This window comes from Mizuhopecten yessoensis, unplaced genomic scaffold, assembly GCF_002113885.1.
Source record: "Mizuhopecten yessoensis strain PY_sf001 unplaced genomic scaffold, ASM211388v2 scaffold716237, whole genome shotgun sequence".
Taxonomy (NCBI): domain Eukaryota; kingdom Metazoa; phylum Mollusca; class Bivalvia; order Pectinida; family Pectinidae; genus Mizuhopecten; species Mizuhopecten yessoensis.
The window spans coordinates 285910-313113 of NW_018480016.1; the positions used below are offsets into that span (position 1 = coordinate 285910).

The 27204-nt window shown below is 38.4% G+C and overlaps 1 protein-coding gene across 4 annotated transcripts; it reads left to right on the forward strand.

Annotated features, from left to right (window-relative positions):
• The first annotated feature begins 4359 nt into the window (after window positions 1-4359).
• Window positions 4360-27201, forward strand: LOC110442247 (protein phosphatase 1 regulatory subunit 3B-like). 4 transcript variants are annotated; one of them, XM_021485751.1, is made up of 2 exons: window positions 4360-4437; window positions 22872-27201. In XM_021485751.1, exon 2 carries the CDS (start codon window positions 22880-22882, stop codon window positions 23900-23902), a length of 1023 nt encoding a protein of 340 aa, XP_021341426.1. In that variant the 5' UTR covers window positions 4360-4437; window positions 22872-22879; the 3' UTR covers window positions 23903-27201. The 4 variants fall into 4 exon arrangements, with proteins under 4 accessions (XP_021341426.1, XP_021341425.1, XP_021341424.1 ...); XM_021485750.1 differs by lacking the exon at window positions 4360-4437 and adding an exon at window positions 8752-8981; XM_021485749.1 differs by lacking the exon at window positions 4360-4437 and adding an exon at window positions 15044-15737.
• Window positions 27202-27204: the final 3 nt, after the last annotated feature.

The following is a 27204-nucleotide window of genomic DNA, read 5'->3' on the forward strand; positions in this document are numbered from 1 at the left end:
ACCCTAACAACTAGACCGGACGAACACAACACTTAACGCCAGTTTTTAAAATTCATTTCGAGGTTTCTTTTATTCTAAATTTCACACGGTACCAAGAAAAAGTTAATAAAGTAACTGGCAATTTCAAACATCAAACTTTTCCGATCAGTGTCTTGAATAAATTTCCTAATGAAGTTTTACTGTTTGCCTCTATACATGTACATGTACAACAGTACACCTTGTTTGTTAGGTTCATCCTAAGGTCAATAAGGACGTGCCTCCCTGTGTGTAATGTATGCGTGTGCTGAAGGCAGTATGTTAAAGCATTGGCCCCCTTGCGATAGCGCGAATCTGATGCCGATTTAAGAGTCCTGCCTCAGTAGCATAGGGGGGGGGGGGGGGGGGGGNTTGCCTGTCCGTGAAAAAAGTCCGAACAGCTCCTTTTAAAGTAATGGACCTATTTCAACGAAACATCCCAGATATGATTACTACCACCTGAAGGTATGCATCCGGGTATTATTTTTCCATTCTGACACTTTTTTACGAAGATACTGCCCTTTGATTAAAAAATACTGAAACGTTTTGTTCGGACAACTCCTTCTAAATTTATGGATCGATTTCAACGAGTTTCCAGATATGATGATGGTCCTTTGTTGAAAAAACCTTGCCCGCACAACTCCTCCAAAACTACGGGCCAATTTCCGCGAAAGTTTTCAGATATGATAACTACCACCTGATATTGTTTTTTTCATTCTGACCCTTGTTACGGAGTTATGGCCCTTTGTTGAAATAAACACTTGCCCGGACATCTCCTCCAAAGCTATGGGGCCGATTTCAACGCAAGTTTTCATATATGATAACTACCCCCAGATGTTATGTATTCAGGTATTTTCCCCAACCCTTTCTTACGCAGTTATTCCCCTTTGTCCTCACAACTTCTCCTAATCTACTGGGACAATTTCAAAGAAAGTTTACACATATGGTAACTGTCCCCTTATGTTTTATCATCCAAGTAGAACTTTTCCATTCCGACCTTTTCAAAATGAGCTACGGCCCTTTGTGGATAAAACCTGTTGACGAGTCTGCCTCCTAAACTACTGGACCGAATAAAATGAAAGTTTACAGATATGATAATTACCCCTTGATGTGCATCAAGGTAGTATTTTTTCATTTCTACCCTTTTTAACGAGTTATTGCCCTCTGTTAAACATCTTTGTCCTGACAACTCTTACTTAGCTACTAGGACGATTTCAGCAAAACTCGTTCATCTGGACTAACAACATTTGGTTTGCAAGTATATTTTGGCATTGGAAGGGAGTACATGAAGTATGTAAATAAGTGTATATCTAAGTCAATAAAGAAACCATTACTGGTGTGAGACCATGGATTGCTTTACAATGCTTTGCCTTGGTTAACCTTTAGCTTACAGTTCTGGTTTATATAGTAGCAAGGGGGGGGGGGGGGGGGGGGGTGGTATTAGTTAGCCTTTGGCTTACAGTTCTAGTTTTAAATGCTGAAGGTTTAGCAGGGATTAATAACTAACACTTAAAGGGGTCGTTGTCCCGGCCTGAGAAAAGTACCGATAGTTTCTGTCACATGGGCGAACGTTCTGCAATATAGCCAAACACGAGGCAGTGGCAATGGAGGTGTCACGAAGTATAACGATCAATAACAAAGCTACGAGGATAGATAGGATACGAAAAGATCAGATTTTAACTGTCGCAATTGGATGCGTTCATTAAACATGTATCATGTACAACAATGGAAGTCCCCTGGTTTAGAGAGGTAACATTGTAATTGTACAATTGATGTTTTAAATAACATGAAATTATATATCGTCCCATGAGGTAATTGTATATTTATTATTAAAATATGACGTCACTAAAGCGACCATGCAGTTCTTTTCGTGCTTTCTTAACGGTTATTGCAAACTAGTTTTCATTCTCAAACTTTGTTGGGCTCTACCCCCCAATTTTTTTTTAAAAAGACACGTTTTAAGTTCTGAGACTCCCTGAAAATGTTTAATGGAGATGATATTTGTTAGTTAGTTACAATTGTCCTTTGATGTTGATGTATAAAAATTTTGTTACAACTGCAATTTTCTCAAGAATTCTGTGAAAGCCGTATAGGGTTAAGAAAGTTTGGAACCGAGCTGTTTAGAACTGTATGTATACCCGCCCGTCACGTAGATACTCGTGATATTGAGTTGTCCGTACGTATGACCAGCAATAATGTTACGTACTTCCGTAAATATGTCCGGAGAACGTCTCCATCATTATCCGTCTTACTTTGAAACTTGGAAGGGTTTTCCACAATCAAATGTATGCGTATATTATACTATTTATCCGATAATCGTTAATGCAGTGCTGTATACTTTAAGCATTACAAATTTGTCCGGACAAACTGAGAGACGATGATTTGTCCGGACAAGCTGAGAGACGATGATTTGTCCGGACAAGCTGAGAGACGATAATTTGTCCGGACAAGCTGAGAGACGATGATTCGTCTGGACAAAATGAGAGACGATGATTTGTCCGGACAAGCTGAGAGACGACAATTTGTCAGGACAAGCTGAGAGACGATGATTTGTCAGGACAAACTGAGAGACGATGATTTGTCAGAACAAGCTGAGAGACGATGATTTGTCAGGACAAGCTGAGAGACGACAATTTGTCCGGACAAGCTGAGAGACGACAATTTGTCCGGACAAGCTGAGAGACCACAATTTGTCAGGACAAGCTGAGAGACAACAATTTGTCCGGGCAAGCTGAGAGACGATGATTTGTCCGGACAACCTTAGAGACGACAATTTGTCTGGACAAGCTGAAAGACGATGATTTGTCCGGACAAGCTGAGAGACGATGATTTGTCCGGACAAGCTGAGAGACGACAATTTGTCCGGACAAGCTGAGAGACGACAATTTGTCCGGGCAAGCTGAGAGACGATGATTTGTCCGGACAACCTTAGAGACGATGATTTGTCCGGACAAGCTAAAAGACGATGATATGTCCGGACAAGCTGAGAGACGATGATTTGTCCGGACAACCTTAGAGACGATGATTTTTCCGGATAAGCTGAGAGACGATGATTTGTCAGAGTAAAGCCATGTTCGGACCTTAATTGATATGTTCTTAGTACTATTAGACGTTTCATGGGTTTAGATCAACACTCGATAAAAATGCCATCCATGCCATGACTGTTTGTAAATGTCTAATTGCTCTAAACATGTCAAGCTGAAGTCCAAACATAACTATACCGCACCAACTCGTCAAGTCCCTGTGCTTGCTACAGTGGTTGCGTCATCATTTTGTCAATCGTGTCATTATATGGGTATGTGTTCATGTCGATATCATGGTGACATACAGAAGGTAATCAAGTAATCGTTCAATATAAAAAGAACCCGAATTGATTAACCTCAACAACCTAATGCTCAAGACAACGTAGACTTATAAACGCCCATTTTATATACTTATATATTTAATCATCGTGACAGTGTAACAGTTTGATGAGAATCGACCCACACATGTTTTTTATAAGAATATCCTATTATCAAATTACCTCGTCAGTAAAACGTTGATTGCTGTTCTAATACAGGTAAAAGGCTGTCCCGACCAATGATACAACTGTAACCGTGTATCGGTTTGCCATGCACGTTTTGATGTAGAGTGAGTGTTATTAAGTGGGGTATGTCATGCAATTTAATCAGTACACTAAAAAACATGTTTTTCTAAATTGTTTTCGATGTACAGTAAATGCAATTAAATGACAATATAATGCGATTATTATTCAGCTTGCGTTATATGCAATGGAGAAGTGGTGAGGCCCACAGGGGCCGGAGACATGAGATACGGACTTCTGTAAGGGGTCGTGGTATTACGTAATGTAAATAACTATTAATTCAATATCGACAAGAGTATGTTCCCTCTAAAAAAGTATTTTCCTGATCCTGTGATAACTCTGGGTAAATGAGTAATTGCATTCATGTGCGATTCATTTTTAAGATACGAGATAGAAGAAGATATATTTACATTGTACATGTTCAACATGACAACAAATAGCTCAGTGTATGGCTTATCAATTAGGAAAATTATTTGATATCGCACGTGCAATCAAGGCACATTGAGTGCTGCTTTCTATTGCAATTTTTTCGAAGATAAAACTTAAATTGACTATTAGTACAGACTGTACATATTAATTCCTACACAGGACTTTATCGAACTTGCACCGGGTTATGCATTGTTGCTGGCTAGGAATCGGTGTACACCAGGGTGCATTGCATCCACAAGTTCATTTCCTGTCCAGTTCCTCAGGGCTGCTGTCCAGTTCCTCAGGGCTGCTGTCCAGTTCCTCAGTGCTGCTGTCCAGTTCCTCAGTGCTGCTGTGTATACAGCGATACCATTACTATATATACTCAGACGGGGTCTAGCCGGATTCGTGGAACGTATAGCCGGAACAAGGTAAGCTACTCTTTCATTTGTTTCATTGATCACAGAGACCTTAACATAGTTCTAGGACTATGCTTGGACCAATCATGATTCGTGGGGACTAGATCTATGTTGGTTTAGATCAACACCTGTTAATAATTGCCGGCATGGTGTTTTTTACTGAGCGTTGATATAACCCGATAAAACGTCTAATAATACTCTGTACTCATCGGGATGTATACACATAACACTAATGATACATTCTCGGGTTCCTATGTTTAGGATTTGAACCTTCCTTTTGGTTGGGGTTAACGTCCTCGTGACGTCTACCTACTCAATGAGGACGGGTTCTTAGCCGCCGAACACAAAGAGAAGATTGGAGAGAAAGACAGAGGTTACAATGGGAGTAACAGGACAATGTTGGTAACATATTGTTCCTTAAGCCGACGAAAACCCTCACAATTCTGTAGACGACCCACATTAGTCGCTTTTTACAATAACATGCAATGGGGGGATACAGTAGACTCATCGATAAACTTAGATTCAATTAAAAAAAAGCTACATCCTTATTAACCAAAGTCTATTTCAATAATGACGTGTATTCCTTAAATTCACAAAATGGATACTTTTGAAGTCAATCCGCTACTCTACCACCAAACCAGCTTTACAATCATAGTTGATAAGAAATTTTAGGAAATACCACACGTCCGATAGAAGGTATTGATGCAGTGCGACACAGGTAAGCGCATTTAGTGAACTAACCCGATCGAGTGCACTGGGGAGGATGAGGCTACATTTACGGGTCAGACGTGGTATTAGCCATTCAGGAAATACATTTTGGACAACTCATATCGGTATGCCCTGAAAGCAATAAACGATCGTATACTTAGTATTGTTAATCGGTGCAACCTGGGTTTTTCCGGATGAGATATGCCTTTATTTCCTGTCATGGTGGAGCAGTGCTGCACATTGTCTCCCAAAAGATAAACTCAACATCAGGTTTTTCATCACTAGAGCATGCCTACACTTTGTCATAGTTCATTAACCAGTATGATTTCACACCTAAACTAATCACGACATCAAAAATATTATCTATACAAGAAGAAAACTTTCTTCGTTTGCTCACGGCTGTTCCATGACGCAGTCATGACAAAATAGCAGATAACCTCGCTATCTGGTAAACGCTTCATGAGAGTAATTATGATGCGCTCCATTCCTGATAGCAGTCCATCAGTTTGAAAATGGTTATTCTCTGGGTGTGGTTTAAGTGTGTTCATATTTGTAGATACATTTCTGTTCCCTGTCAGTGTGGCCGAAGCGATCGTTGTTTTGCGGCTTATGGGTGCCCACGGTCATGCTTCCGCTCCTGTGACCTGAGAATGGACTCTCTCCTATACGATCCCTGTGTGATCATACGTAACCCCAGTGATCTAAGTTAAGCCATCCTAATTTCCTCTTCAGTATGGTCACACTTGCACTTGCTCCCCATAATCTGTTTGTGAGCATAAAGTCTCCCTATTACTTGAACATGACCATGCTTTCTCCTCTCCTCTACATTGTCGTATTGTCACCCTTATGTCCTGAGTATGGCCATGTTTCCGCTCCATAAAATGAGTTTGGTCTTTTCTCTTATTTCTAAACAATTTTCTTCTTCCTAATGTCTCCCTTGACAATGCCTCACTTTCGGCCTTTAGTTGAGCGTTCGCCCCTGTGAGGAAGGCTTTGGGTTCTGTCCCCTGCCCGAGACATACCAGAGTCTGTAAAAATGGTAGTTTCTATTCCTGCTTAACGCTCAGCAATTTAGGAGTGGGACGACTGGTTGGCCCGTTGTCAGTATAATGTGACCGGGCGGGGTGTCCTGCTAGGTGTCTTCGGCAGTATGTTTCAGTGAGGTAGCACTATAAAGTCGGCATCAGTTCCGCGCTATCACAAGGAGACAGTAGCCTCCCAAAACACACACGCATACACTACACGCATGCATCTTGCACACAGGGGAGGCCGTCCTTAAATGACCATAGCTGTTGATAGGACGTTAAACAATACTAAACCAAACCAAACCATCTATGACAGAAGTGTGTTAATATTTGCCCTTTTACCAGTTATGTGATGCTTTTCCCGAGTACTGCCCTATGTATAGGCAGGTAGGCGCCTGGCAGAGCATGGCCATACTTTCTCTCCTATTATCCTAGTGTGACTATAGCTATACTTATTTCCTTCCATGACGAGAATACCTCGGTTATAGACCATACCCCGTCTTCATCTAGGTTCTGGCTAATTGCTACTGTATGCCCTATATGTTATATAGAAAACACAATTTTCTTACAGGGGTGAGGCTGTCAGTATAGGCAGGTTGTTGTTATAGACAGCTTGTTTGTTATATATAGACTCAAATCTGGACACGACTTGCCGGCGTTGCTTTCTCCATCTATACTAGGACGAGTCCTAGGTAAGGTTGACATTCTCGAGACCTCCAACAGAGGTGAACAGAAGATTTATGATAAAGTGACTTGTAGCAGACACGAGACAAATGGTGTTATGACACCCAGCGAAATGACGAGGCTCGGTAATTTAAAAGACAACTGGACATCGTCCAGTCACGCGAGGTACATGTGTCTATGACTGCTTGGCCACTTTATAGCCACTGGCTAGATGCATAAGACAATGACACGTCCAAATTATATATGTCTGGCATTTTGACCTCAGGTTTGTTAGCATTTGGTCCGTGTTCATAGCGTGCTCAGTTGTGTTTAGCGTCAGCTTTCGTTTCTATCCATGTGGACCGTCATGTACAACAAACTCGCTGCTATCTTTATCATGAATTATTAGTTGTTCCTAAATATGTAGTTGACACGACTTGAGATAAAAACAAACCTGTGTATTATTTTAATTAAATCACGTATACTTTATGTCACGGCGTTTGACAAACTTCCAGCTGTCGGTATTATAATGAACTGTTAATGCCATTATACTATTATCTTTTCGTAAACTTTAACAAATTAACGGTATATAGTGTTATCCCCCCGTCGGTGTGCTGGACAGGTAGACTAGCACGGACAGGTACCATCTGGGCCTAGATCACATGACAAGGCCAGTCTTTACAGCTTTTGATATTTTGGCAGTTTTTTTATTTTTTTTACACGATACACATCTCTTCGTAACAAGCTTGTCACAAGCGTATCAGACCGTAAAATTCTTACAGGGCGTACGTCATTGGCAGTACGTGTTCCCTAATACAGTAACAAACAGTTCCGCTGATTTCCCGCCATATTTTCATATTAAGAGATAATTTGCACTATCTTCATAATTTTTTTAACGTTTTTTTAAATGGCAGGTGAGGAATTCAATTGTCAGAAAATATAACATGCGAGCACGTGAATAATTGATTGTGACAGGGAACTGAAAGTAAAACGTCACTTACAATATCATTGCTGTGTGCACTAACACGCACATGTGTATAACGGAAAGGGTATGCTTGATTAAGTGAAGACATTTACACATTAATCTAACAGAGCAGACAAAAACAGACGACTAGCAAGATTTTTTTTTATAAAATTGAATTTCTACATTGTCACCACATCATTTTGTATTGAAAATGTATTATTCTTGTTTGTACATTGGCCTACAGTAAAAAAAAGCTAAGACCATAAATATCCTTGCGTAGTTGTCCAAACTTAGGAACAGTTGTGTACTGTGCATGGAAAAGTTATCTCTTGTTTTCTCGGCCGCCAGATAATTAAGAAACTTACGAATATGCAAAGGTTTGTAAAAATGGCAAAAATAGTAGATACAAGCTGCGTGTAGTGAAAGCATGGTGTTCTACTGAGAGGGTAACCGTATCGGCGTATGTTCCTTGTAGCGAGGGTCAGTTCCTTGTAGCATGGATGGGAGGGAGGGGGTTGATAAAACGTATATTCCTTGTATTTATGGTATTTTTTCCTTGTAGACATGGCGAGGTTCTTGTATAATGATGTGTGTTTGGGGGGGGGGGGGGGGGGGGGTAACAGAATAAATCATTTATATAGCACGATTTCTGAAGGAATCGGCCATGTGTCTATCATTGGACCGTATTTATCGTCTGACGGTAAACTTTGTAGTGTTCCACGTTAGCATACAGTATTGTCCTTCATATTGTCAGTAGTGCATACTCTTATGCACATATTCGCTTTGGAGGCTAGATCAGAAAGTATTCACCATTATCATCTCTCATTCTGTGAATCGTCCAATTGGCAAAAAGAATCAAACACACACATATCAAGTTCAACGTAATCCGCAATGCTATACCTAGCCTGCCAATCAATTGCGCAAGGAGACGCGCGCGCGCGCGTTCACCCGTTGTCTTTGACCGGTGGTCCGGTCAGTGCCCGCCTGGTCCGAGCTGTGAGTGTCACCGACACTCTGCCGGCATACAGCAGGAGATATTGCGCAAGAGACGTGAGCCCATTCGTTCCTGTTGATGTTGTGTATATGGGATATTAACGTAGGTAGACATAACGCCATTACCACCGACAGCACCACACACGTATGAGTCGACACGTTCCTAGATCCGAGAAAGAAGTACTCACCACGGTCCGGCACAGGTGAGTGCAACAACTGAAAACTGTCGATATAATAATTATTTGATATAATAAACAAGCGACACTGACGGTCCTGTAGGTAGTTGGTGAGTGAGTGGAGGTGTGGTGGGGGTTGCGGCGAGCACTCCCTCCCCCCCCCCCCCCCCCCCCCTCNTCTTTCGGCGACGGAGTAACATGTGCCTGTTTTTCGTCATGTCAAACTACAGTTTCCTCGGGGGCTCCCTGGGGCGAAGCCCTTCTCACACTCGGGCTCCCCCTTTCCCATTGTTTCATAGTATGGGCTCGTTATCTAAACGTTTATTATCTCTTTATTATCGTGGTTTTATGGTATCAGAATGACGTAACGTCTGTATAGACTGCCCCAACTCCTTTAATCCCTTATTACCTTCGTATCTACCTGGGACCCTATGAGACGCGTAAACACTATTCAAATTGAATATCCCAGTCAATTGAATTCTGGCGGGGCTCGTTATGTTGTATCGACATATTAAAGTACGTCGTCATCTACTGGTGTCGATAACGGAGAAAATCGGTGATTGTTTTTGCTCCATTATGGACTTGTAATGTACCAATTGTTAAATAATGAGAACTATTCACATATGTTATTGTGCATTGTTCATCATAGACCGTTTTCGTTTATAGCGATCCAAACGGTTGGACCAGACTTGTTCGTTTATGAAATAAGGCCGGATATAGTAATAACAAAGCCTTGCAACGTCTGTATGTACCCGAAAATGGTACATTTAAAAACAGACAACCCGGTTGGTCCGCTTAAACGATGAGGCCCCTGTTTTGGGGCTGTTGCAATGTATCGAAAAACCGATCGCAATATACATCGTAACGTACCGTACTGTATCGCAATACAGAAGTGAAAGATCGTTGTATTGCAATATTTTTCGATAACTTATTTCTATGTTAATCTTTTAGGTGTTTTACTTTGCAAATTACAACATCTTCTAAAGAAAATACCTACAATCATAAACAGGGTATTACGTATGGTGGGAATCGGTGGAGACTCCATATTTGGTTTGTTTAACAAACCCTGTGTGATTAATATGATATATGATTGAGCTTGATAATATTCATGCAACAAACTAATAACAGAAAATGGTAAAGTATCGAGTCAGTTATATAATATTATACATGCAATGCACGAAACGGGCGCATTTCACTCGAAGTGGCTAAATTTTATCAAAACTACACTAAATGATCTAGGGTTGACATATATCTGGACATCTCAAAAAGTGACTACTCTAGAACGACAAAAACTTAAACATATTATAACACAAACGCTTAATGACCAGTTTATTCAAAAGTGGTATGCCGATATCGAAAAAAGTAGTAGAGGACAAAATTATCTATTATTTAAATCTAATTTTGGTTTTGAAAATTACTTAACTCAATTAAACAAGAGGGATCGTGTTGTGTTTTGCAAATTTCGCTCGTCAAACTTTCCGCTGCCCCTGGAAACTGGCCGTTGGATGGGAATTCCTCGAGAGGAAAGAGAATGTACTTTTTGTAATAGAAATGAAACAGGAGATGAATTTCATTATTTGTTTAAATGTCAACAAGAATCCATACGCCAGATTAGGGAAAAATTTATTCCAAAATATTATTACACCAATCCAAATGTTGATAAAATGAAAGGAATGTTCACAATATGTAACAAACAATTAATCAAAAGGGTTAGTACATTTCTTGTAAAACTGCAAATAATTATAAAAAAATAACAATTGAAATAAATCAGTATGTCAATAATACTATACTTTGCATTATGATTATGGCAGTGAAGATAATTTGCTGTGAAAATTGAGTATCCAATACACATATGACTAATGCTGATAAATCTGGTCATATATATTCTTCTGTGTCACATGCATGAACTAATGCGGAATCTGTTCATGTGTAATCTACTCTCACTCGTGTGAACTAATGCTGAATCTGTTCACATGTAATCTTCATGTGTGAAATAATGCTAAATCTGTCCTTGTATAATACTACTGTTTCACATGTATGAAATGAGGACTGTTTCACATGTATGAAATAATTATGTGTAAACTTACTGTTTCACATGTAAGAAAATAATGTTGAATCTGTCAAGTATAACCTTACTGATACTTTGAAACAATACATCTGATACATATGTACATCAAACAATGTGAAATATTGCTGAATCTATCTATGAAATATTGCTGAATCTATCTAAGAAATATTGCTGAATCTATCTATGAAATATTGCTGAATCTATGAAATATTGCTGAATCTGTCTATGAAATAATGCTGAATACATCTATGAAATGATGCTGAATCTATCTATGAAATATTGCTGAATCTTCCTATGAAATAATGCTGAATCTGTCCATGAAATAATGCTTAATCTGTTCATGAAATAATGCTTAATCTGTCCATGTGTAATCTACTCTCTCTGTCATGTTTTATTTTGATTGATGTTATTTTGTTTGACCTCTTGTTACACACTTTGTGTGTCAGAGCGTAATAAAAAAATTCTTGAATTCTTGAACAAATTATTTTTAAAATGAGCTCTTTATTTGTTTCGATATGACAATACATCGAGATACCACAATAAAATTACATAACCGTTTTGCAATATATCTGATACACTTGGGGTATATGCGTTGGAACATTGCTGCCATGCATTCAGGCGTGGTAATATTTGACCTGTTAGACATGTACACGTACGTTGTGAATAAAGTGTAATAAAAAACACATTCTTGTCAAAAACCAGATCTTTTTGGTTAATCTTTTGTTACCTGACTTATTTCCGTACCAGTTCAACTGCAAGGGTTTGAAAACGAGATTTTTTTCCATTCAGATTAGCTTTTTCCATATTAATTTGATTTTAAGGGTGTGTGCACAGATCCATACAGTTTTACCTATGTTCTGTCCACCGATTGAAAATATGTATCGGAATGTATATGAGAACATATTGCGCTCTCGTTGCTTGCCAGAAGTTTCAGACTTACTTTAAACTTTACTTGATTTTGTTACATTTATATTATATATATACCGTCCTCTTTGTAAACTATGCATTACATGTGATAGAAATGTGTGCCTCTACCGAAAATATGTATGTCGGCAACAGGAGATATCATATCTGTGCCATCATTGGTTTTACATCTGGTTTTTGTTTTCATATTAACTTGTTTACAGATCTAACAGCAAAATCAATGTCGTCTCTCGGTATTATTGTATGTGACAGTGACAGTAAGTTTTGGTTATAGTAGAAGGAGTCAGCTGTGATAGACGTGGAGACAATGTCGACTCTCGGTATTATTGTATGTGACAGTCTGACAGTAAGTTTTGGTTATAGTAGAAGGAGTCAGCTGTGATAGACGTGGAGTCTGTGTCAGTGACAGTAAGTTTTGGTTATAGTAGAAGGAGTCAGCTGTGATAGACGTGGAGACAATGTCGACTCTCGGTAGTATTGTATGTGTCAGTGACAGTCTGACAGTAAGTTTTGGTTATAGTAGAAGGAGTCAGCTGTGATAGACGTGGAGTCAATGTCGACTCTCGGTATTATTTTATGTGTCAGTGACAGTAAGTTTTGGTTATAGTAGGAGTCAGCTGTGATAGACGTGGAGAAAAAGAAGTTTCCTTCATAACAAAAAAACAAAATTCGTGTTTTCATTGGGTTTAATAATGTTAAAAATGATAAAACAAAATGTCATTCTAAATTCTTTTCATCATAGGATGTCTTTATGTGAAATGAAGTCTGCTGGTTTTCTCCAATCTTGATCAAAAATAAGTATTTTTTACCTATACTTAAAATAAATGTTCTGTCTACAAGCCATAAATAAGTATTTTTACTTAAAATAAATATTCTATCTACAAGCCATAAATAAGTATTTTTCCATGCTTAAAATAAATATTCTATCTACAAGCCTCTTCCAATTAGACTCCCTCTCGATAAAACCAAACAATGATCATCCAACTATCGGAGTTAACACAATTTCTTTCAATTGGATTGGCAATAACAGGGTGTTCAACATAACCTTAACGACAAGCATCAGAAAGTCGTCGTTGTCAAAGTAAACAATTGACCGACATTTAGAGTCCTCACACTAACAAAATACCCGATTGTCATGACGTGGTACTTAATGATTGGTATCCAGAAGTATTTAGCGAGTGTCCTTGGTTGATACCTCTCAATCATTCTTGGTGTCTGATCATCCATACTTGGTGCCCGATTTCCATGGTTCCACCCCTGATCGTCCTTAATAAGTTAACATTGGCCTTACTTGGTACCTATTGGGTTTACTTGGTACCTATTGGCCTTGATTGGTACTTATTGGCCTTGCTTTGCACCTATTGACCTTGCTTGGTACCTATTTGCCTTGATTGGTACCTATTGGCCTTGCTTTTCACCTATTGGCCTTGATCGATACCTATTGACCTTGCTTGGTTCCTATTGGCCTTGTTTGGTACCTATTGGCCTTGCTTGGAACCTATTGGCCTTGATTGATACCTATTGACCTTGCTTGGTTCCTATTGGCCTTTTTTGGTACCTATTGGCCTTGCTTGGTACATAATTGTCATTGCTTGGTACATGATTTCAATTCTCGGTACCTTGTTCTCGTTGCTTCGTACCTGAATGTCTGTCCTACATCGCTTGTTTGCTATGATTTAAAACCCCATCGACATGATAAGGTTATTTAGGGTTATTTCACGGTAAAATGACAATACGGGCGGCAACCAAATGCGGGCTAGTGCAGAAAAGAAAGCGGTCGGACCAAAAAAATAAAAATGTCGAGCATTTTAGGGGGTTCTTAAGCTACGTTATGGTTGGGTTTGGCCTCTTCTTTTCCCTGGTTTCACAGACACCTCGATATTAATTATCCGTAATTGGTTTCCAGTTATCCTTCATTGCCTCCGGGTTGTTCCTACTTAATGCTCCCTTATTATCCTAACTGTCTGCCCATATATGCCTGAATATGTTTTACCATATGCCTTCAGTAGTGTTTTGGTGCAGCTTCTTTGCTTGGCTGAAATTGCATAAAATGAATGGTTTTGTAATTGTACACATGGGTCCCCTCAAAAGACATATCGACATTCGAGCCGACAACTCACTTAATGATAAATAACACGAATGAACATCTGTACTGATTACCTATGTTTTAGACGCGGGGATATCCTGTTAGATGTTTTCTCCTATCGATCGAGACGACATCTAGTGCATGTTTTATATATCGACGTGAGGTCGGGGCGATGCACTCATGTTTCACAGCATATAAACTTGGACACATACGACGTTCGATTATTTGTGTCAGTAGTCTAATGATAAATGAGAGATCGCGCTGACTCATCACTCTGTATCCCTATATCAGTCTTGTGCCAGCCATTGGTCATTGTAAATAGCAAAATATTGGGCAACTGCATCCACGACAGCCATTCGTAATAGCGGTCTGCGGCGATCGACAGAGCTGTGTTATCGGGAGGAAAAGGACCTAGGAACAGGTATGTTTGGCATTTACTTCAGGTGATAATTGATTTGAGGATGACTGGTGGTACCTTATAAACCAAAGTTTCAATCAAGATATTTTTTGTTGGGGTAAAGCAAAACAACGGTGCAATGCTCGTTGGCAAATGTCTATACATATGCTGTACATCGTATCTTTGCCGATCTCTTTAGTGGTTCGAATGTAACCTACGCAGTATTTTGACGAAAGATTTTGAACTTCACTTGTAAAAATTCGCAAGTATAATCCAGTTCAAAATAGATATGCAATGAAACTGTAAACCGGAAGTAGCTAGATAAATCGAGTTTATGGCGGTGTAGAATAATAAGTCATGTATCAAAAGTATCATTACGTGATGTGAAATGACAAATGCATGCCAACATGTTAGGAAAAACCTAAGTGTTAGGTCAATTAAAGTAGTAGCTGTGTGCTGTTTTTGACCGTAATGGTATGCAAGTTATTCACTTCCGCTTCGCATATGTCACTTGATTCCTTGATGCAGCTGCATATATATATTGTATTGTAAGTCTTGCTATTAGTGTTAGGTGTGGTGCAGGTGAATGGAGTCCGACAACCTTGATGTGTATTGCACTACGCGCAACCCTGCATGCACATGTACACTGTATAATTGTATTATAACTGCATACAGTGTTGATGAATTGATCTTCACTGTGTATTGACATAAACACAATGATGTCACTGTTGATGTTAGAAGACAACTATTGAGCGCTTTGTAGTTATGATAACTGTATTTGCGCGGATGATTCTCCAAGCTCTGTTCCTCTGTGCCTGCGTTCAGGTGAAGTCCATGCAAATCGGAATTGGTCATTTCCGATGTGCTCATATCTAAATTTCGGAAAAAGCAGCATTTCGCTGAAATTGGGTTTACCTTGGAAATATTTTCAAAAAGTACTAAAACGTAATATGTGTATCGTTTGACCATATGGTGAAGCCTTAATTGTGCAAATCCTGACAGCGTGCTTTTCACGAACATATTGACAAGAGTGTTACTAACTGACCAACTATTAATCACATTGAGGTATACAACAAACAGCATTAGGGATTTTTCTCCAGTATTAGAGGAGGTTACAGGTTAAATACGGTGCGGATTTACATGTTCAAGAACCTCCGAGTGGCCTTGAACGACGTAAACCACAGCGCGTGATACTTGTTGTAAAAATGTATATAGCGTGTTGATTCCTGCGGTCGGCTGGCACACACGGCAATGCTGTAGAACCAGACGCTGGAGAAAGGGTTCCCGTGCTTGGTATCTGATACAAAGGTATAGTTATAGGCAGTGCGAGTTTTACATACTTGTCTTGTGGCAAGGGACATTTGACTTGTTGGGTCATTCTCATTCATTGTAATCATGCAAGTCTTTTGATTGACGGAACACCAGCTAGGTAGTCCAGGTTGATTTTGCCTTTTTTATTCAATTATTTATACATTAATTTTGGATAGAATACGAGAGTAAGGACAAGCTATAGGAACGTTTTGAAAGCGTTGAAATTAAGTGGTATTTTGATTCCATACATTTATAAAGTAATATTTTGATGTATTTTTTAAAAACCTTCTATGTGGCATGCACTGGACACTTCCGATTGGTTTTGGCCTTTATAGAGACTTTTAAGGGCTGCGATGAATTCTTCAATGGGCATGCAATGCGCTGCGTTATTGCGTGGTTTCTAACCTTCCAAGTTCCAACAACCATGCTCAGCTACTTTTAGTGCTTTGAAATTTTGGAGGGCTAGGAAATACCATATTGATGCGTGGTTCCTATTTTCTATTGTTTGCCAATGTAGATGCAGTAAGCAAGCACTACTTGGTGATTTTTGATAGGCCAGTAGTATACTATATATATTTGATACGTAGTTTGTATAGCCCTCTGTGACATATACAGGGAGTCGCATCGGTACGTCGCTTCTATGGGCTTCCGGTAGGCTAACAGTGTAATAAGTTGGTGTGTGACTGTCTTGTACCACTTGGTACGTCGCTTCTATGGGCTTCCGGTAGGCTAACGGTGTAGCACGTTGGTGTGGACTGTCGTGCATCACTTTGTAGGCGCCTTAGTCTCACAAAGGCTCATGTAAAGTAGGCTGGTGCATTAATTTGAAAATGTTTTAGCGAACATGAACATATAGTAGTATATGACTTTTAATGAAGTTCAAATGTAGAGTGCAACTTTGGTGGTATGTTTTTCAAAGAATTTCTATAGGGCATGTTGTGTTAAGCTTTGGTGGTATGTGTTGTGTTAAGCTTTGGTGGTATGTGTCGTGTGAAGCTTTGGTGGTATGTGTCGTGTGAAGCTTTGGTGGTATGTGTTGTGTGAAGCTTTGTTGTGTTTGTAGAGCATGTTATACTTTGGAGCGTGACGTCGAAAGCTAAATTACTTGAACATGAATTGTTCCACTCTAAATGCATTGTTCACGTGCTAGTTAGTGCCCTCAAATAAAATAAATATTCATTTATCAATATGCTTTTAAGTTTTAGACATATAAAATATGTTCAATAATATTTTGGTTCTTGTCATTGTCCATATATTGACAAAGTGCTTACGTGCTTAACTCGGCCATATTGGTTGTGGTTACCGAGTGGTTATAGCCGGAAGTTGATGTTCCGGAGGAAGTTTCCGTGTACGTCAGCTGGACACTCCAATGCATTTCAGCAATATGACATGTTTAAGACAGGGTTCACACCGCTTTTCGTCCGTGTTCTAGCGTCCGTCAGCAGTCCCCGGCAAATGTTACTTTTACTTCTCAGAAACTACTATATAACGGGATAATGATGAAACTTGGTATGCATGATCCCCTTCGTCAATAGTTGAGCATGCTCTAATTTGAGAAGAACCACAAGTAGCAAAATGACCAGCAGAGTGAGCAGACAGACATCTTGGATTTTGCGAGTCAAAATTATTATTCCGGGGGTTCTACTTTTTCTCAGGATCTAATCACGGATCATGATAGAAATATATGTGATCCCCTTACTCCCTACTCCCTAGTGGTGCCTCTTTTGAATTAAAAAGAAGTGGCCGCTAGACCATCTTGGATTTAGAAATAGATATTGTATGCTTACTTTATTTTTAGGTCACCTGAGCTTTAGCTCAAGTGACCTATTGCTATCCGTTTTCGTCCGTCGTCGTCCGTCGTCCGTCGTCCGTCGTCCGTCGTCCGTTAACATTTTACATTTCAAACTTAAAGTCAAGTTCTGCTGGGCCGATTGAACTGAAAGTTGGTAGGAATGATCGCCTCATGGTCCTGACAAAGTGTTGTTATTTTTCGGGTCGATCAGAAATCCAATATGGCCGCCACGGCCGCCATTTTGAAAACCTATTTCAAACTTAAAGTCAAGTTCTGCTGGACCGATTGAACTGAAAGTTGGTAGGAATGATCGCCTCATGGTCCTGACAAAGTGTTGTTATTTTTCGGGTCGATCAGAAATCCAATATGGCCGCCACGGCCGCCATTTTGAAAACCTATTTCAAACTTAAAGTCAAGTTCTGCTGGACCGATTGAACTGAAAGTTGGTAGGAATGATCGCCTCATGGTCCTGACAAAGTGTTGTTATTTTTCGGGTCGATCAGAAATCCAATATGGCCGCCACGGCCGCCATTTTGAAAACCTATTTCAAACTTAAAGTCAAGTTCTGCTGGACCGATTGAACTGAAAGTTGGTAGGAATGATCGCCTCATGGTCCTGACAAAGTGTTGTTATTTTTCGGGTCGATCAGAAATCCAATATGGCCGCCACGGCCGCCATTTTGAAAACCTATTTCAAACTTAAAGTCAAGTTCTGCTGGACCGATTGAACTGAAAGTTGGTAGGAATGATCGCCTCATGGTCCTGACAAAGTGTTGTTATTTTTCGGGTCGATCAGAAATCCAATATGGCCGCCACGGCCGCCATTTTGAAAACCTATTTCAAACTTAAAGTCAAGTTCTGCTGGACCGATTGAACTTAAAGTTTGTAGGAATGATCGACTCATGGTCCTGACAAAGTGTTGTTATTTTTCAGGTCAATCATAAATCCAATATGGCCGCCACGGCCACCATTTTGAAAACATATTTCAAACTTAAAGTCAAGTTCTGCTAGGCCGATTGAACTGAAACTTTGTAGGAATGATTGACTCATGGTCCTGACAAAGTGTTGTTATTTTTCGGGTCGATCAGAAATCCAATATGGCCACCACGGCTGCCATTTTGGTAAACTATTTCAAACTTAAAGTAAAGATCTACTTGGCCGATTGAACTGAAACTTTGTAGGAATGATCGAATCATGGTCCTGACAAAGTGTTGTTATTTTTCGGGTCAATCAGAAATACAATTTGGCTGCCATGGCCGCTATTTTGCTACTAAGTTCTAATAGGCCGATCTCACTTAAAATTGGTCTAGGAATGATCAGCTCATGGTCCTGACAAAGTTAAGTTAACATTATACTATTTTTTACTCAAATTGGTACATATTTCAACAACAAAAATAAATATTGTAGGACTCAGGTGACCGTTTAGGCCCATGGGCCTCTTGTTGATATGTTCAGGACAGTACTGAAGGGATCATGATAACACTTTGTATGATCCCCTTTGTCCCTTGTTGTGTATGATCTAGTGTGAGACTGTCCAGCATAAAACGGACCCCTCATTATTACAACATGGCTGGCATGAATCCTTTGCTACCCGTTCCAGAAAATCGGATGGTACAGTTAAAAGCGCACTCGCCTTCCATCAGGACACTGGGTTCGATTCCCAGGTTGTAGTGACAATGTAAAGGGTCATTCGCCCGACCAAGTAGGTTTTCTCCTGCCCATGGGTACCCCGGTTCCCTCCCAAATTAAGATATCATATGCGTAGTCACTTTAATGTTATAATCCCAAAACTAAGTCTGAATCTGGGTATTGTTGTTCTGGTACTAGCCTTTATAATTTGTCTTTCCTAATAGTTTTTATAACCTTTATTTAATATCCATTAATTTTCATATCTAGTAAATAGTTTCACATTTGATTCCTTTTATTCGTCAGAGATGTTATGAATAATTAACCGTGTCCGTGTCTGTCTGTCCGCCTGTCTGTCTTTATCTGTCTGCAATGAAAAAACATGTTACGATAAGGAGGTTAATTCATATATCTGACGTCATTGGTTGATGTAACTATTCCGACATTGAAGGTAAATTTGAATATGTAAATATTATAATTTACACACATTATTCATTACTGAATGTTGTACAGTGATTTATTGGAGGAATATGTAGTCTGTAGATATGTCCATCACGTTCTAGACCTTTCAGCTAGCACTCGCTGCCTGTGTAACAAGTGTGTATTCGTAATAATAAAAAGATAGGGAAGCACATTTTTTTTAACATAAATAACTATTTTGATTTCCTTATAACAATGTCCTACCCAACTTTGTGGAGGGAATATTCATTGTTATATATTCACGCGAATTTCAACAGTTGTGTCAAAATCTTAATCTGAAGAGATTAACACACATACAAGAGGAAGTGCAACCAGGTCGAAATGTGGGGAAAGACGATAGTGGGTCCAAATTTGATTGATTGATTGATTGATTGAATGACTAATTGATTGCATCACCATGTCAAATATCGATCACCGGCATTCTAATACAAATACTAAAGTTATAGTTATCGAAATTAGCGAAGTCCACTTCAACCAACGCAAGATTAACTTTTTGAGTAGGCGAGTTAAAAAGTGTGATGTTAACAAATCCTCAAGTACCAATACTGCAGTTAGGAAAAGAGATCTCTCCGTTTTGAATAATAAAAAAAGGAAGGTACTATGAATAAAATGTAAATAGGGAAACACATATCTGCATTTTGTGTATTACAGTGTTTATAAATATAGCATACTTAAATATTGATAATTGAATACAATCAGAATATCTAGTTAACAGTAATTTATGCATCCCGTATTAACATATAATTACGCGACATTTATAAATGATATGGGCTAACATACGATACTCAATTAACGCCGAGTTCATTTTTTAGCTCCTTATCGGGTCAAACAAATATAAACCTGTAGGTGAGAGACAATGACATGCCAGGAGTAGCCACTATCCGCACTCCTTCTCCGCAAATTTTCACGTTGGAGTTCTCGTTGAATAGATCATGCAATTAGGCCAGCTATATTTTGGAATATGGAACAATATATATACATCAATTGATTTAATGTTTAAATTATACTTTTAATGGCCGTCTTCTATTTAATTGAGAATAATATCACGTATTATAGTACTCGAAAAAAGGTACTTGTTACCACGGAAGTCTATTTAAGGCCGTGATGTAACCACTGAATTACCTAAGTCCGTGATGTAAAAATTAAAATTGCAAACAATAGGCCTATTACAAACTAGCTTGTGGTAGGGCATGCATATACATATAGAACTTAATTGCCTTTTGGGTTCGTTTAGTTATGGTTTCAGTCCAAGTGCAATTTGTGCATGAAAGTGCCAAGTTTACAAGGTGCAACCCAGTAGACATGCATGTGTGTTTTAATCAGTGAAGTATTTACCGTGATGCAATTAAATTAAATCCAGATCGAGTGATCACAACAAAATCAGTTTCAAGATTTGATATTGTGAATTAAGATAGTTTAAAGGCCTGCAGTAATTCTCCGATACGATATATAGGAGGCAGGACTTCGCTGATTTCAAACAATAAGTCTAACAAGCATGCCACTGTCAGCTGTTTTTCGAACGTACACACGTGTGACAGATTCGACCTTCACGAGGGGCTTTCCACTTGTCTAGCAGCTGATCACATGATCAACAACTCTCGCAATGAGAACCAAGGCTGTTGATTGGCTCCACGGATGTAGTAGGTCTTGTTTGATTGGATAATCACACATTGACCTGAAAATTATGAACGACCTTGACCGGTTTGGAACGGTATAGGTACAATGGGGGATAGGTTTACTGCTGTCTAATGTTGAGGAAGGTTGGGAAAAGCAGTTTTCCAGGATATTTGTGAATGGAAGGTGGTCAGATTTTGTGTTGTTCAGAAGCGTTACATAACGGTGAGTTGTATATTACGCCATTTATTTCATTTTGAAAGCGAACAGCTCCGTCAAGTTGCACGCCGTTGAACTGTTGTCGCGAGATGTGAATCGGTCAACTCATTATTTTTATCCGAAGCGTATATCTTTATTGTTATCCTGAAAAATACTTATAAACTGCTGTCACTTTGCATGTTACCTGCTTCAGCTGGTAGCGTCGCTTTGACTTTGAGTAAAAAAATCTACCTCTATAACTGCTACAGAAAGATATTCAATTTTTTTTCAGAAGTTTACAAATAAGACTTGTGTTCTAGCCCGAGTAGCCTATAGGTATACTAAACCACGGAATGGTGCAATACGGAAAAAGATAACCGTATGGAAGAAAACAGAATAGTTTATAATAAAGAAAAAGACCATCCCATCTGCCTCTCCAACTTGTAGTTTGGATTGGTGAAAACTAGCTGCGATAACGTAGCTTTCTGACGACGAGATATTTAGGCCGGGTATTTGATATTAGTACTAGGTGAAAACCTACCTGGTAAATCTTGTTAAAATAATATCTAGCCACTTTTCACACAAGGTACTGTTTTTCACACTGATAACTTGTACAAGATGCTGTATATAATAAAATTATCCCAGTAACCAGAACTACCTTTTGGGTTTGACTCACAGATGACTGCGGTTATTCACTATTCACAGACACTAATCAGATAAAAAGATTTGTTTTGTCATGATTTTGTCTGCAGCTGCTGTTCAGTTTGAGTTTTCACGAAGCAAATTAATACCACGTAATGATGAGTATTGTTTTGCATAAAATATAATATGTATATATATAGGAATAGGGGGATGGGTCAAGGAAGTAATATAGACGGTAAAATCCCATATAACACTGGATCCTAATGGAGGTATAGGGGGAGATATATATACATGTATAAAGTACTTAAATAGGTAATATACGCAATACCAACAGTGCTCCCATTAAAAGCTGTTTGCCACAAAGGATTTGCAATTTTTGTTTCGAAATATGTATGTATAGCTTAGCATTATATAGCATTTATTCAGCTGTTCAAGTCAAACGAGTTAATGAGAACACTGACCACACTGTTCTCCCAGACAGTGCACAAGTGTCACAGGAGCTTTTAGCCTATGATCATGCACTTCTCTGTGCAACATAATTATAATAATTTGTTATAACACTTGCAGAAGTCATAAAAGAAAACATCAAACACCATTGTCAGCATTGATTTAACTTTATGCAGCTATTTAATACTTGTAACTGTCACAGTCATGTCATCACCCTTTATATTTAAGCTCCCAGCAGGGAACTATTTAAAAGTTGATAAAAATGATGTTATCAAAGATAATTTTTATTTCACATGTAAATAATGTCATTTGTTTTACTGTTGTATATTTCAGAAACACTAATGCTGAAGTCAATGCCACCTGGTGCTAGTTACCTGCTGAAAACCATGCCGGTTGATCTGTCGGCATATTTGCTATCCTCCAGTCCGCCAGCTTCAAGCTTTGAGTTCCTGAACTCGGCCTTTGCTCTAAGAGGAGATTCATGGAATCGGGGGTGTGGTTTTGCATCCAAAACTGAAGACTTCACAAAATGTGAAGATCCGTCTACTGATCGTAATGAATTTGCTGAAAGTAAAGAGCCTCTCAAACCAATTATTAACCATTACAACAGTTTTTGTAGTGAACAGGAGGATGAGCCAGATGTGTGCGACTCATGTAGTTCCTCAAGGTCAGAGTCTCCATCACCAGGAAAGACGAAGAAAAAGGTCTCGTTTGCCGACCATAAAGGACTTGCTTTAGCTACAGTGAAAATCATGACGGAGCCCTCACATATGCCACCTCGTTTGCGACCGGAAATTATCTCGTCCCTCACACAGGGGGCAACGGCAGGTGTGACGGAACAACCCCCGCTGGTTCTACAGTTTCAGCAGCCAGCATCGGACTACCTTGCATTCAGAGCTCGATTAGAGCACAACAGATTGTCTCTGGAAAATGTGATCCTAAGGGATTACACTGTTCTTGGGACTGTAAAAGTGAAAAACATTTCGTTTGAAAAGAATGTGTTTGTGAGGTGCACATTTGACTCCTGGGAAACGTCTGAAGATATTGTTGCAACTTACGTGCCTAATTCTTCCAAACAAAGTGGCAACATTTTCGATACTTTTTCTTTTGAAATTGAAGTACCTACCAATTTTGATAGGAGTAAAAGCATTCAGTTTGCTGTGTGTTTTGATGCGAAACACCAGCAGTTTTGGGATAGTAATGATGGTATCAATTATGGAATAGTATCTGCAAACTTTGAGAGTTTAGATGATAGCTCTATTCCTCGTCGTAACCAGCAAAAAGGTGATATTTTACAGAATGTTGTCGCCTGGACTAAGTTTGCCTGTTGGAACAGAGTCGACACAACTGTGCCATACTGGTGAATAGTTTTACCATCCCAGTTGGTAAGGAAATAAAGGAAATGTGATAAAGAACAACCAAATATGCACATGCTTTACACATGTGATGGTTGCTTGATCGTATGTGCAATGTTCCGCGTCACAGTGCACACTTACCTATATATGTATTTATGTAGGTGGTGGTTGGAAACAGAATGTTGGTGCATCCTCATATTGGTTTATGTTGATTGTACAAGGTTGACCATGCTAGAAACATGAAGGTTAGGGTCAGGTCCTGTATAAGTACATACTTAAACCTGCACTATACTTTTTCTATAGACATTGTTACTACTTTAGCGATTATTCGTGAATTTTGAAGCAAAATCATACATATATAGCATGCATGCATGCCTTGAATCCAGAGTACATGTGATTTCCATCACGAAAGTGAGCAATAAAGATATTTTGTAGTGTACACATGTCTGTAGGTGTTTATAAAGGGAAATTATTTCTCCTTTATTAAATGGATAAAAAGAAAAACCAAATGTACTTTTTTGTATTGAATTTCATTGATTTAAGATCATCCAAACTCGTTAAATGCTATCACACTCCCTGAATGTTATGCACAAATATTTTGAATTTTTATTCATTACATAGTGCTAAATATAGAAATGACAATGCTCGATTTTGGCTCCCCTTGCAGCCATGCTGTGCTTTGTACATTTAAATTTGTTGACTTGATTGATGGCATTGACTGATACTATTGATCTAAAATTTAAAAAAAGCCTTCTTGAAATAATAGTTTTTTGACTAATCAAGTTCTCTATACATTTATCCAACAGGATAAACAACACAAAATACAGAAATGTATTTCACTGCGACAGAGGCACTGCGACTGATTTATTAAACAAATCATTTTCATACACAACAATGCGTGTTATGGACATAAAGCATGAATGCACCTACAAAAAAAAGGATTGCATTAAATTATAGATTTATCATAAACTTTGTCTGTTTCAGATTAATCCCCATATCACTGATTACCAATATATGTATATCAGATATAAAATTAATCTAATTGTAAATTCTATTTCTGCCAAAACTCGCTCCCAATATTTTAATTATGTAAAAATTAACTTTCGCGTCTACCTGCCGCTACCCGTGTCGGCTGAATGACATGTACACGTACAGGTAACACGCGGTTGGGATTTGCACGTGCAAATCACAGATCATCACGCCACCTATTGGCACTGCATAACACAAGAAAATAATTTCACCCTAACTCCTACCTGTCAAACGGTTGAAATTATATATATTGGGTCAATTTTGGCGTGGTCGAAGGGAGGTAACTCTGAAAGAGGCATTGTAAATATCAAAAATAGATGTATTAAAGTTATAATCAGAAGAAAGAATGTATTATGTTATTTCAAATTAACACAGAACATGTACCTGTCATATGTTTTAGGTATAGCAGCACAAGGTGCATTTGTGTAATATTATTGTGATTTGAAAATGAAATCAGGATTGGTTGATTAATAGGGTCAGTATCAAGGTATCTCCATTTTCTCAAGGAGAGTTTGTTGATAATTTGTTCATGTGAATTAAAATGGCATTTGACATTGTAGTTATTGATATATAAGGTTGTGATATACAATAATGTAACTTTTCTTTCACTTGTGCCATATATATGTACATGTATGTACACTGGTCCATTTCTCACCTTTATTATGTACATATACATTGTACAATTTATTATTGATTGGTACATGTATACAATACATGGGAAGTACAAACCCTCCTCAGCTCAGATGGGTCTTTTTTTGTCATGTAATCTAAAGGAATGATCATATTGGTTAAGATTGGACACTAAAAACAGGAATGCTTAGTTGAACTCGAATTTGTTGATTAAGACAATATAGTTATAATAGTTTCCCTGATGAAATACTCTACACTTTCTGTATTATAATGCCATTGATGCAGATGATCTCTTCATGTTTTGCAGTATTAATAAAAAATATAATTCAAATACATACACGACTCAAAGCTCTTTTACCTTTAAATTAGTGAGCTCACAGGTTAGAGTTCAGAGAAAGACATCTACACCTGATGAAGATTATTTTGTAACGTGCACGAATGCTGCATATATGCATTACATAATACAAAAGAGCACACACACAGGTTTGTAGACAATGTACTTGATTTAAAAAGTAAACCAAATCAATAGAGAGATTGATTCTTGCTCTAGTCATGTGACGCTGCTTTTGTCTCTAGTATTTTAGGATTCATTTCATTATGATTTACTGGAAAAAAACCTATATCATACGCCAGCACAGGATGCATATTAGAATGATCATGTGAGGATAATAAAGCATGCTTTAATCATGTGTTACTACTATTACAACTGGAAGTAACCAGGAATCTCCGTAGATGTGTGGAATTTGAATTTAATGTGCGAAATTTGAATATTTTTAACTTTGTGTGGTCTATATAATTTTGTACAAATACAAGAATATGCATGGAAATTGTACCATGTGAGTTGTAATTATTGTATTCATCTTTTGGTTTTCGTTATTGTATAAATTGTTTTAAACACATTTATATTAAATTGTTTAAAACACATTTAAAAAATTGAACAGAAAAATTACTTGTTTTTTCCTATATTCTAATATGCTTGTATTTTGTATTTTACAAGCTGAATTGTACATTTTCATAAGTACTTGTATAATTACCTTATATATACATCTATATTTATGTGATATACCGATACTGTAGGCTGTGGTGTGTGGAGCACTAACTCACCAAGCTACAATCTTTACTTCTCATTTATACCATTAGATCTTTGATTAAATATATGCCAAAGTCATTGTGATATTGGGGGGGGTGGAGGGGGTGCTGTTTACATGTATAAAGACGTACTTTAAAGAAACTTATCAATGTTTCGTTTCACCTTTACTTAGGGTCCTGATCAGATCACAGACAATTTGTTAGCTGTGATAAAATGTTTTTCCTACAAATTATAATATATGTAAAAAGTGAGCGACTGATCACTCTAATGTTGCATTGTTATTGGTTTAGTAGCAGGTGTGTGAAGTCGGACAGCTGGCCAGACAGTGACTGGATGTTCACTGCACTGACCAGACTGTTAGAGGCCTTGAACGGACATGTCGATTGCAGAGATATAGGATACCCAATTTTTAACGAATGAGAGTGACAGCAGGTGATGTGCTATGTAATAGTGAGATGTTCAACAGAGAGTGTGAGAATGGTCGGACAGAGGTCTTCTGTCATCATTGTTACAGGTATGCATCGCCATAAAAGAGTGTTCATTAAAAAGTGAAACTGAAGCT